This window comes from Marmota marmota, unplaced genomic scaffold, assembly GCF_001458135.2.
Source record: "Marmota marmota marmota unplaced genomic scaffold, marMar, whole genome shotgun sequence".
Classification (NCBI taxonomy): domain Eukaryota; kingdom Metazoa; phylum Chordata; class Mammalia; order Rodentia; family Sciuridae; genus Marmota; species Marmota marmota.
Window position 1 is genome coordinate 781,425 of NW_025999863.1, and position 11,294 is coordinate 792,718.

General features: G+C 60.2%; 2 protein-coding genes across 8 annotated transcripts; one reads left to right on the plus strand and one right to left on the minus strand.

Annotated features, from left to right (window-relative positions):
* Positions 1-2,188: 2,188 nt before the first annotated feature.
* Positions 2,189-7,120, plus strand: Ndufs7 (NADH:ubiquinone oxidoreductase core subunit S7). 2 transcript variants are annotated; one of them, XM_015503590.2, is made up of 7 exons: positions 2,189-2,225; positions 2,850-2,918; positions 3,317-3,434; positions 4,515-4,694; positions 4,771-4,817; positions 5,765-5,853; positions 6,959-7,120. In XM_015503590.2, exons 1-7 carry the CDS (start codon positions 2,212-2,214, stop codon positions 7,054-7,056), a joined length of 615 nt encoding a protein of 204 aa, XP_015359076.1. In that variant the 5' UTR covers positions 2,189-2,211; the 3' UTR covers positions 7,057-7,120. The 2 variants fall into 2 exon arrangements, with proteins under 2 accessions (XP_015359076.1, XP_048667876.1); XM_048811919.1 differs by lacking the exon at positions 2,189-2,225 and adding an exon at positions 2,581-2,599.
* Positions 7,121-8,520: 1,400 nt separating this feature from the next.
* Positions 8,521-11,199, minus strand: Gamt (guanidinoacetate N-methyltransferase). 6 transcript variants are annotated; one of them, XM_048811907.1, is made up of 5 exons: positions 10,176-10,771; positions 9,928-9,991; positions 9,596-9,663; positions 9,346-9,499; positions 8,521-8,848 (listed from the first exon to the last, which is right to left on the minus strand). In XM_048811907.1, the coding sequence occupies exons 1-5, from the start codon at positions 10,290-10,292 to the stop codon at positions 8,610-8,612; spliced, it is 642 nt and encodes a 213-aa protein (XP_048667864.1). In that variant the 5' UTR covers positions 10,293-10,771; the 3' UTR covers positions 8,521-8,609. The 6 variants fall into 6 exon arrangements, with proteins under 6 accessions (XP_048667864.1, XP_048667866.1, XP_015359078.1 ...); XM_048811909.1 differs by having other exon boundaries at positions 9,346-9,496; positions 10,176-10,769; XM_015503592.2 differs by having other exon boundaries at positions 9,346-9,456; positions 10,176-10,351.
* Positions 11,200-11,294: the final 95 nt, after the last annotated feature.

The following is an 11,294-nucleotide window of genomic DNA, read 5'->3' on the forward strand; positions in this document are numbered from 1 at the left end:
CAGAGAGTAACAGGGACAGAGAGAGTAACAGGGGGAGTAACAGGGACAGAGAGAGTAACAATGACAGTAACAGGGACAGTAACAGGGCCAGAGAGAGTAACAGGGCCAGAGAGAGTAACAGGGCCAGAGAGAGTAACAGGGACAGTGAGAGCAGTAAGTGGCAATGGTAATAGTAACAGTGATTACTAGTCACAGAGTGAGCCTGGGCCAGAGGCACCCCAGGGCACGCACTTGGCTGTGAGTTTACCCAAGTCCCTGACTTCTCAGACGGGAAACTGAGGCCTGGGGACCGACCTTCATGCCCGGCCTCAGCCTGCCAAGGTTACAGTGACGTCCTTAAGAGACTTTTGAAGCTGCCGCCGCCTCAGAAGGCAGCCACCTGGACAGGCCGGAGCGAGGAGGGAGAACCTGTGGGGATTGCAGGGGTTGGGGCTGCGGACTCCGGCCCTAGACCTTGGATGCAGGAAGCTGCCCATAGCCTGGACAGCAGCCTCTCCCTTAGGCCGTCCCTCCCCACCATTCCCTGAATTAATTTGCTCTTTCTGCCACAGTCGGTGTGGTTAAACCACAGAAATTCATCCTCCGCATCCCGGGGCCTGGGAGTCTGAGATCAAGGTGTTGCGGGCTGGTTCCTCTGAGGTCTCTCCTTGGCTTGTGTGTGGTAGCTTCTCCTTATGTCCTCACATGGTTGTTTGTCCCTGTTTGCATATCTGTGTCCTGATCATCTCCTCTTTGTGTGTGTGGGTGGGGGCGGGGTTTCAGTTGTAGATGGACACAATATCTATATTTTATTTATTTATTTTTATGTGGTGCTGAGGATCAAACCCAGTGCCTCATGCATGTGAGACAAGCACTCTGCCACTGAGTCCCAGCCCCCAAGGCCCCCTGCTTTAAATCAGTACTGCAGATAGAACCCTTTTTAATTGATTTGAGACAGGGTTTAACTAAGTTGATGAGGCTGGTCTTGAACTTGCAATCTTTCTTCTTCAGCCTCCATCATCTGCTCCTCTTTTTTTTATTTTGATACTAGGGCTTGAACCCAGGGGTACTTTACCACGGAGCTACATCCTAGTCATTTTTATTTATTGAGACAGGATCTTGCTAAATTGCTTAGGGCCTCCATAAATTGCTGAGGCTGGCCTTGAATTTGCAATCCTCCTGCCTCAGCTTCCTGACCTGCTAGGATCACAGGCATATGCCATGGTGCCGTCTGGCCTCTCTGTTCTTAAGAACACCAGTCCTGTGGATTAGGGCCCACTCTAGTGACCTCACTGTAAATTCTCTCTGTAGAGAACCTCTCTTCAAACACAGCTGAATTTCACCACATGCATTTGTTCATCAGGATCTCTCGTGTGTGCAGCTACCTTCCCCACCCTGTGCGTCTCACGTCTGACAACAGCCTGTTGGAGCTTCAGGTTTCTCCCTCTGGGTGGTTTCCAAGGAGGCCTCCGTTTGGAGCCGTCCCCCCTCTGTTCTTTGTGTGGGCTTCTTGGCTGCAAGGGTCGATGTGGGTGGTGCCTTTGCTGCCCGCCAGACTACAGGTTTCTGAAAGGTGGTGGGTTTCCGTAGGTTGGGTGGTGGTCGGCAGCCTCTGAAGCCCTCAGCACAGCCCAGGGGGCTGGGGCCTCAGACACACTTGCTGAGCACCACCTGTATGCCTATGCCCAACATAGCCAAGGCCAGGTTAGGTGCTAGGGAATCCAGGGAGGTCCCCGTGTCTCAAGGGAGGCAGACCCTACGTGAGTACTGGGCAGAGATGGGATGGGTTCCAGGGTCCAGAGGGCCTGGGGCTGTTGTAGACCTGATGCCCTGATGGTATCAGCTCAGACCTGCACCATGAGAAGGGGCCAGCTCTGTGCAAGTGTGGGGCTGGGTGTCCAGGCCCAGGGAGTGGCGAGTGCAGAGGACAAGGCAGGGGTTGGCAGGGAGGAGGCGGGTCACAGGGAGGTGGCCTTGGTGTGGAGTCCAGGCTTCCTGCTGGGGCAGTGGGGTCTTCAGAAGGGATGAAGCTGCCTGTGTGTCGAGCGACCGTCCTCACCAACGTTTGTGGAGTGGCATTTAGGACAGCAAAGGTGGTGGGAGAGTGCCTGGGGGAGACGCCTGAGGCTGGACCCTGTTACTGAGCCCCTGGCACCTGAGCTAGTGGCCCTGGGTACTCACTGTCTGTGACCTGTGCCTCTCTCCACAGCCCTCAGCCCGCTCTGTGTCCGGATGCTCGGCCTACGGTGAGTGCCTGACCACCCTGACTGACTGGACAGAGTTGTTGCAGGGCCTCAGAGTGGGAAGGGGCCTTCAGCATCAATAAGGGAGCCCCTTGGTGAAGGTCACCCACCAGGTCGGGGCAGGACAGGACCTGCTTCCTGTCCTTGGCATGTGGAGTGTGGGGCCCTGTGTGGACCAGAGCTTCCCTCACCCTCGTCTGCCTGTGTGGCACCCTCAGCACTCCTTGCTGCCTGCCGCAGGTGTTCTGTGGCAACTCAGACAGGGCTAGGGGCTGTCCATCCCTTGGTCAGGGACACAGGACCTGTCCTCAGAGCATCCTTCTGCAGATGACACAATACTGTCCTTGCTTCAACATTTGGGCCTGTTGACCAGCTGGGTGCATCCTTGAAGAAGCCCTCCAAAAGTCTGGGTCATCGTCAGGCTGCTGGGTGGTGGCCACAGGACCCCAGAGGCTCATTCAGGGCTCTGAGTGAGAGGGTGGGAAGCCACTGGGTAGAAGAGCAGGAGGTCCCTGGTAGGGAGGGAAGGGCAGGTCCACAGGGACAGGAAGTTGGCTCTTGCCCAGGCCCTGGGTTCACCCAGTAGGGCCTCAGGTGATCACTGACCCTCGCTCCTCTCCTGGGCAGCTCCAATGTGGGTTCAGCCATGCAGGCACGAGGCGTCCATCGGAGCCTGGCCAGAGAGGGCCCCAGCAGGTGAGGCTGGCTTCTGGAGGAGGTCATATACCCCACATTCCTTGTCCTGCCTGCCCCCCGCTGCCTGCACTGCTGCTGACTGGTGGTGTCTGCTGGGCTTCATTCTGTGTCCCTGCCCTGAGAGCTCTGCCAGGACCTGGCCTGTGGGTCCCAGCCCCACCTCCATGTCCCCACTGCCCTCCGGGGTAGCCTTCTTGTGTTCCTCTGCTTATTAGATTCTGTGGCCTCAGGCTTCAACCAGTGTGATCCCAGGACTGTGCCTGTGACTGTCTTTGTCCTTCCCTCCGAGAGACTGCTCTGGGCCAGGTCCTCCAGGCAGGGGTGCAGGGTGGCCACACCTGCCTCCCGGGGGCTCTGCCAGGCTGATGCCTTCTCATGCCAGTGTGTCCTGTGCTCAGCACCCAGCCTGCTGTGTCCAAGGCCAGAGCCATGGTTCCTAAACCCACCGAGCTTCCCAGGAGCCGCGGCGAGTTTGTGGTGACCAAGCTGGACGACCTTATCAACTGGGCCCGCCGAGTGAGTCCCCATTGCACTCCAAACCCCCCCCCCAGCTGCACACTCACACAGCACTGCACACGGTGGACACGAGTGCACGCCTGTGTCCCAGCTGTCCTTGAACCCACCCTCCTCACTTCCACCCCGCCCTTCCCTGTTCCCTGGGCCTCTGCCTTCCTGGGGTCTCTTGACAGAGCTGTGTGGGTGGTGCTGGGGGTTGAACCGGCCTGGTGCCTGCGGGGCAGCCCTCAACCAGCTGGGTTACATCTCAGCCCCCAGAGGAGTTTTGCAAATGAGAAAAGGCACACATACTGAGAGCAGTAGGTCCTTTTCCCCTGCTGTGTGCAGGTCAGGACCAGGAAGTCTACTCAGTGTCTAGATCAGCCCTGATCCACCCCAAGGCTGACTGTCGCCCACTGGCGTGTGCCTGTGAGCATCCTGCCAGGGCTGCAGCTTCCAAGATGCAGGTGCCCTCTGCAGGGTCTCACATTAGCACAGAAATCTGGGGGCTCAGGATCTGTCCAGCCACAGAGGCCAGCCAGGTGGACATGGCCATCCATGCTCTGTAGTTTGGACCTGGCCACCTTTGTTAACACATCTGCTGGGCATGGGGACACTTTGAGGTCTCCTACCCAGGTGGGGGGCCAGCAAGAGCCACAGCGGAACAAAGCCAACAGTTTGAGGAAATGGCCAGGCCAAGGGCTCAAGGATGGCTCCTGGGGGGTCAGCCAGGCTGTGCAGGAGCTGCTGGGCTGCAGATCCTGGGGACGTGTGGGACAGGCTCAGAACTTGAGCAGGCCTGGAGATTCAGACCTGTGTTCTCACAGGCTGCTAGGACCACTAGGCCCATGGCTGGTGCCTGCAGGATGTCCTGGGCTGGATGGGCTGACCCATGGGCAGTTCCTCTGATGTGTCTGGCAGCAAGTGCGCTCTGAGAGGGCCCCGGCCCGGAGCTCACTTGGTGTGAGGGGCAGCCCTTCCTCCTGGCCACTGCTCTTGGGATGGGAACCAGGGTAGTCTCTCAAGTGGGGCTAGCAACCGAGACATTTCCTCTGTGGACTCCATGATGGGCTGTGTGTGACCCTGCCCCCCGCCCCCCAGAGCTCTCTGTGGCCCATGACCTTTGGCCTAGCCTGCTGCGCCGTGGAGATGATGCACATGGCTGCACCCCGCTACGACATGGACCGCTTTGGTGTTGTCTTCCGCGCCAGCCCCCGCCAGGCTGACGTGATGATCGTGGCTGGCACGCTCACCAATAAGATGGCCCCAGCACTCCGCAAGGTATGCCTTGTCCCCTGCCCGGCCAGCCAGGGGCCTGCCAGGGGCCACACAGACCACAGACCTACGTCTCTTTCAGGTGTATGACCAGATGCCAGAGCCCCGCTACGTGGTGTCCATGGGGAGGTGAGTGCCGATGGCTGCAGCCCCCTCCCTGCCCCTCTGGTCTCATTTCTGGGGGCGGGGGAGCATAGGCAGGCCACACCTCCCCAGAGGCCCAGCCTGCAGCAAGCACCCCCCTAGCACTCCGCTTCTTGAACTTGGGAGCAGTGGGACAGTAGCCTGGCACTCACACTCCTGGGCATCGCCCACGGTCCTCCCTACCAGGGCTGTCTAGTCACTTTTAATTTTTTCTAGATAGAATTTGCATACCATGAAGTTGACCATTTAAAGTGGGCAGCTCAGTAGCTTGTAGTTACACAGAGGCATGAGAATCTGTAGTTCCAGAACATCCTGTCACCCCAAAAGGAGACCCCATCACCATGAGTAGCCCCCGTCCCCCCAGCCCTGCACCCACAAGTCCACATCCCGTCTCTGGACTCCCCTGTCCTGGACTCTCCTGTCACTGGTCATATGCTGTGGCCTTGTGTGTCTTGATCTCGTTAAGCATCAGGCGCTCAGGTCTGTCCACACTGCAGCTGTGTCAGCTCGCTCCTACTGGTGGCTAAGGACGCCCCAGCATGTGGACAGCCCAGTAACCTCATTCGGAGCAGTTGAGATACACCCCAGAGCTCACTTAGCCAGTCACCGTCGCCAGGCGTGGCTGTTCCTGTTCCCACAGCCCTGGGGCCAGTGGCCCAGAGTCAGGGGGCGTTCCTGGCTTTTCCTGGGGTGGAGGCAGCAGGTTGTGGGTTTTGGCATGGCCTTGGCGACCTGTGCTCCTCCAGGGACTTCTTGCCAGTCTTCTGACCCCACGCTGGCCGCCCTCTGGAATTGGCCGTCAGCAGCCCTGGGCTGTTGCACACCTGCCCCTGTGCTGCAGAGGGCCCCTGGAGGCTGCCGTCAGCTGGTGGGGGGAGGTTGGGGGAGGTGGGTGCTGCCCGCAGCCCTGTGCAGAGTTGCCCCTCCCCCAGCTGTGCCAACGGAGGCGGCTACTACCACTACTCCTACTCCGTGGTGAGAGGCTGTGACCGCATCGTGCCCGTGGACATTTATGTGCCAGGTGAGGACATGCTCCAGAGACAGACTGGTCCAAGGTAGCCCAGCCCCTGGTCAGCGAAGGGACTCCTGCAGGGAAGGTCCAGACACTGGACTGGCCCATGCTGGGACCACATGGAGCCATGTATAGTTACAGAAATGGGAAAATGTTCCTGGAGGCCAAGGAACATTCCTGGTCCTCACAGGAAGGCCCGTAAGACCCCCTCAGATCCAGGGGTGGCCAGGTGGCCATACTTAGCAAATAAAGCGTGCAGGGCAGGCTGGTGTGGCCCAGTGGTGCTGCGCTTGTTTGGCACTCGTGAGGCCTGAGTTGTGTCCCAGCACCAAGGAACCAGAAAGCGCAGGGCCTTCAGTTCACTCCGAATGCCAGGAGCGACACCAGTGCTTCCTCGGTGTGTGTGTCCCCTGGGGGCTCAGGGCCGACTGAGCGCTGGCTGGCTGACATCATGCCGACCTGGACGTCCTGTTTCACGTGCAGGCCCACGGTGTCCCTTTCCTTGGGCAGTCCCAGTGAGTGGCAGATGGGCACTGTGTGGTGGCTTCCTGGGCATTTGTTCTGATGACAACCAGTAGTCATCAAGGTCTGGAAGCAAAGCTCCCTCTGGACATGGGGGACAACCATGCCCAGCTCTAGGCTGTCTCACACTGTAGCCTGGGCCTCCAGTGAGCCAGGGATGTCCCTGGTCAGGAATGCTGGAGGCTGGTGCCAGGGGACTACCCCCCTGTTCTTCTTGGCTCAAGCTGTCTGCCCTGGGCTCCCTGGCCCCAGGTCCCATGCCTGTTTGTGAATGTGTGCCCCCGTACCCGGAGGGCAGTGGCTTCTCCCCTCTTGGGAGTGCCTGAGGGCCAGACTAGGCAGTGCAGGCACTGCCCGGGTCCTGTCTCAGGCCTGCAGAGTCCAGGAAGGAACAGCAGGAGGGGAAGATGAGTCAGCCCGGCCCACTCTGCTCAGGGCTTCTCCCTGGCCTGCCCACCTGCCTGGGCCCAGCAGGGTGCGTTTGGTAGACCTTTGTGGGGCTGCACTGCAGAGGGAAGGGCAGGCTGGAGTGGCCTTACTGCTCTGGCCAGAGGTCACCCACAGGAGGGAGCTGAGCTCGTGTCCCCCACAGGCTGCCCGCCCACAGCAGAGGCCCTGCTGTACGGCATCCTGCAGCTTCAGAGGAAGATCAAACGGGAGAAGAGACTCAAGATCTGGTACCGCAGGTAGCACCTCTGCAGCCACTGGAGCCCTGTGCACCCTGCCCCAAGACGGAATAAACCTCAGTCCTCGTGCTGTGTGCAGTGTGGGGTGCGAGGCGCCCTGGGGTGAGGGATAGCAGCCCCCAGACAGATGGACAGTGTGGGACAGAGCTGAGGAGTGGGTCAGCCTGGTATCCTGTGCCTGCTCAGTAGGGCCTCTGCCAGGCAGGGTCTCTTACTACCCTGTGGATGAAGGTGCCAGGGGGTGAACTGCCTGGCCCATCACCCAGATGACCCCTGCTGGGAGCCTCTGGCCTGGGGCCCCTGACCCTCTCCCTCTCAGGCCTCCTTGGTTTAAACAGCTGCTGGCCTTTTGGGTGGCTCAAGTGGCCACTGTCTCCTGAGCCCATGTCTGAGTATTTTGGACCTGTAAGGACACTGAGAGGCTGAAGAGAAAGAGCCACATCCCCACCAGCTGACCCTTACCCTGGAGACACCAGGCACAGGCATCCCCTTTGGGGACCATCCCTGTAGCACCCCTGGGTGTGCAGTCTCCAGCCAGGTGGCCTCAGGAAGGCCTTCACCAGAGGCTGCCTTCCTCAGAGATGTGTGTTCTCAACCATATTTAGATGTCCCATGTTCTGCTGACCCCAGCTCTGCAAGTCCATAGCGAGTGCCACCACGGGCCAGGGATGGTTTGGGGATGGCAGTTCCCACCAATCAGGGATAGGATGGGGGTTCCCAGATCACTAGGGTGGAGGCAGTGGGTGCCTGGCCCAGTCAAAGGACGGCTTTTTTTGGTACTGGGGACTGAACCCAAGTGTGCTTTACCTCTGAGCCACATCCCCACCCCTTTCATTTTGAGACAGGGTCTTGCTAAATTGGTCCCTAAATTGCAGACGCTGACTTTGACCCTGCAGTCCTCCTGCTTCACAGCCTGTCACTGGGATTGCAGTGTTGGCCATGTGCCCAGCCCAAGAACAGCTTTTGGGACAAGACCATGCTAAAGTGGCAGCTCTTCCAGTCAAAGGGAGTGTCCTGCACTGAGCCCTCAGCCTGGCCTTTGTGCTCAGCGTGTGGAGGGAGCTGGCAGGAGGGTCCCTGCAGAGGGCACAGCAGTACTGAGGGCCTGCATGTGAATGGACAGGCCCAAGAGCTGCGTGGGTAAGGCCAACAGCTGGGGTGACCAGTTGGGCCCAGAACAAGCTGAGCCAGTCTGTTCCCTAGGTGGTGGGGTCCTGGTCAAGACCCTGGACAATGGGAGCTCTGCAGTGGTGGAGCAGTTCTCAGGATGACACTGCTCACTGGGGTGGGCAGGGCAGGGGCCGTCCCCCCACCCTGTGAGGCCCTAACTAGCCCCTCAAGACCTTCTGCTGCCATCAGAGTAGTGGTCTCGCCTCCTGCCACCTTGGACAGGGGACATCCACCATGGGCAGGCTTCTGACCTGGGGCTGCTGGGAAGCTGGGCTACACACACCACTGCACACATGCCCACTGGCCAGGCCCAGTGGCCGCCTTTATTTCACTCTCAGCCCAGCAGGTTACCTGGCAGTGGTCAGGAAAGCTGTGACCACTGCTGAATCAGGCCCAGCAGAGGCACCAGGTGGGGCACAGAGGCCTAGTAGGTGGGCCGTGGCCCACAAAGGCACTGAGTGTGTGCAGATCTGGAGGCGGGTGGCTCAGTGCTTGGTGACCAGGGGTATGATCATCTGCGGGAAGGTGTAGTAGCGGCAGTCGGCTGGCGGGACCAGAGCCATCACCTCCGTGCGGATGTCCTCCCTGAGGAAGCCCGCCTCCTGCAACGCAGGCACCTGTGTCTCCTGGGGGGGGGGGTTGGTCACAGCCCTGGCACTGCCCCTCAGGCCCCAGGTGTGTGCCCAGGTGAGTGTAGTCCAGCTGTCCACATGCCCTGGGTGTCCTCCCAGCAGTCCCCCAGCCAGCATCCCAGGGCCAGCAAGGCACAAAGGCCCTCTGTGGCCCCTGCCTGGGGTGGTTCTCCATGTTCTTATGAGTGCACCCCAGAGCAGAAGGACGGACGTCTCATGAGGAGACCTGCCTTTTGGCCCTGTGGTGGGCAGAGGCTCTGATAGGAACGGCTGGACAGGCAACAGAGGGGGGCACAGGGCCCGGGCTGTATCCTCAGGGCACTGGGGAGCCATGGCAGACAGCTGACCCAGTGAGGGGTCTGGATGGGCAGCCAGTACAGTCTAGCCCATCCAGGACCTCAGCCCTGAGGCCTGCAGGAGGGGAGCCCTCCCAGAGGTCCCCAGGGCCACTGCCTGGTAGAGTCGCCACCCATGCCCTCCCGTGGCCCCACCTGGAACATGGTGGTGATGTCTGAGTACTGGGCCTTCATCAGCTCCCCCCAGGAGGTGAGGTTGCAGTAGGTGAGCACTCCTCCAGGTTTCAGCAGGCGGAAGGCGTGGTTCTGGGGAGGAGGTGGGTTTGGACAGGGGCTCCCCACAGGCCTGCTGCACCCCAGCAGTCAGCACCCCAGCAGTCAGGAATGGGAGGAAAGCCAGGCGCCCTGCCCAGCCCGCAGAGTACCCAGCACCGCCACTTCCTACCCTGATGAAGGTGAACTGGTGCGTGTGCCAAGTCTCCTCTGACAGCGGGTACGTGTCATACAGGATCCCTGCATGGCAACATGGCTCTGTCAGGGCTGGACTGCAGGTGGGCATCATGTCCACTGGACACCACCTCTGCACACCTTCAGGTATCTTGTCACACACCAGGCTCTCCAGTAGGCTCATGTCCTTGCCCACCCAGGCTGTCCCCAGGTATGGTGTACTTAGAAGACCCCTCCATGAGCAGAGGCCTGGCAGGAGCCACCAGAGAGGAGCTGGAGCTCAGCACACCCCCATGACACCCCCATACCTAGCTCCCGGGGCACCCTCACCGTCAAAGTGACTGTCTGGCAGTGTGGGCGCCACCTCTTCCCACAGGCCTTTCAAGGGGACAACCTTGGGAGAGGGGAGGAAAATGAAGATAGGGAAGGAGTCCCAAAAATCTCCCTACCTGCTGAAAGGGAGGGACTCCCAAGGGAGACCCCCATCTCCCCATCTGTGGCCGCCCCAGGCCCCCAGCCTCCTCTAGGGAGCGCCTTTGATCACAAGTGGGCTGCCAGGGCTGCAGGCAGGGGGGCACCTTGTGTGGCTGCTGCGGGGCCCAGTCCTGGAGTCGCTGGAAGACGCCATCATTGCACTCGATGATCCAGTGCTCATCGATGGGAGCCTCCTGCACCTTTGAGGCTGCGATGGCCATGCCGAAGCCCACCTCCAGGACCCGGCCTCCTGGACAGACAAAAGACACCAGGCATCACGTGTGGTTCCTCTGGGGAGCTGCCTGGAGGAGGGGGTGCTGGGCAAGCACTGGCCGAGAATCGCATTTGCCACAAGGACAGGGGAGGGGTGCTGTGGGTGGACAGAACACAGCAGTCCAGAGAGGCAATAGCGTGGGCCCTGGCCAGTGTCCAGAAAGGGTGGCCCGCCAGAGAGGCCTTGGACAGAAGCTTTTGGCCAGAGCCCCTGGGGGGAGGTTAAGCCTTGGACTTTGAGACCAGGCCCATGCTGTTTGTACTGGTGGCCCTTATCTCTCTAACTGGTTACTTTCCTGTCCCCTTCCCTCCCTCTGCACCACGAAGTTTGCAAGGGCAAAGCTGGGTTGAGGCCTAGGACTTGGAATGCTCTGGGAGGAGAGAGAGGGTACAGTCCTTCTGGACCGCGTGTCAAAGCCCCTCTCCACTGCTGTGCACAGAGACACTGGATGTGCTCATTGGCCAGGTGGGAGCATTGAGGCTCAGCATCCAACGGCCACGTTTGACCTCTGAAGGGCTCCATTTGGGTCTTGGGAGTCTGGGGCACACGGCCTTCCACCAGGCAGTGCAGGGCCACAAGGGGCAGCTGTCTCCTAAACTCAGCTTTCCGGAGCTATTCTTAGCCATTGCCAAGCGCGAGGCTTCCCCCGTCCTGAGAAGGCACCTGCTCCGCGTCCCACAGCTCCTATCACAGACAAGCTCCACCCCGGGTAGCGGTCCGAGGACCCATCCCCTGACCTGCCCCAGGGAGCAGGGACCTCATTTCCTGTGGAGGGGAAATTCCTGCTACTTAGCGGGCGCCTACTGGGTGCTGGCCTCGTTCCCGCAACATCCCCCCTGCCTGACTCGGTCGTCCCACTAGCAAGCAGCCCCACTCCACCACGAGGAAGCCGAGGCGCGCAGGGGCGCTAGTGCGCCACGGGCCACCCGACCGTGGGCTGGCACGCCCC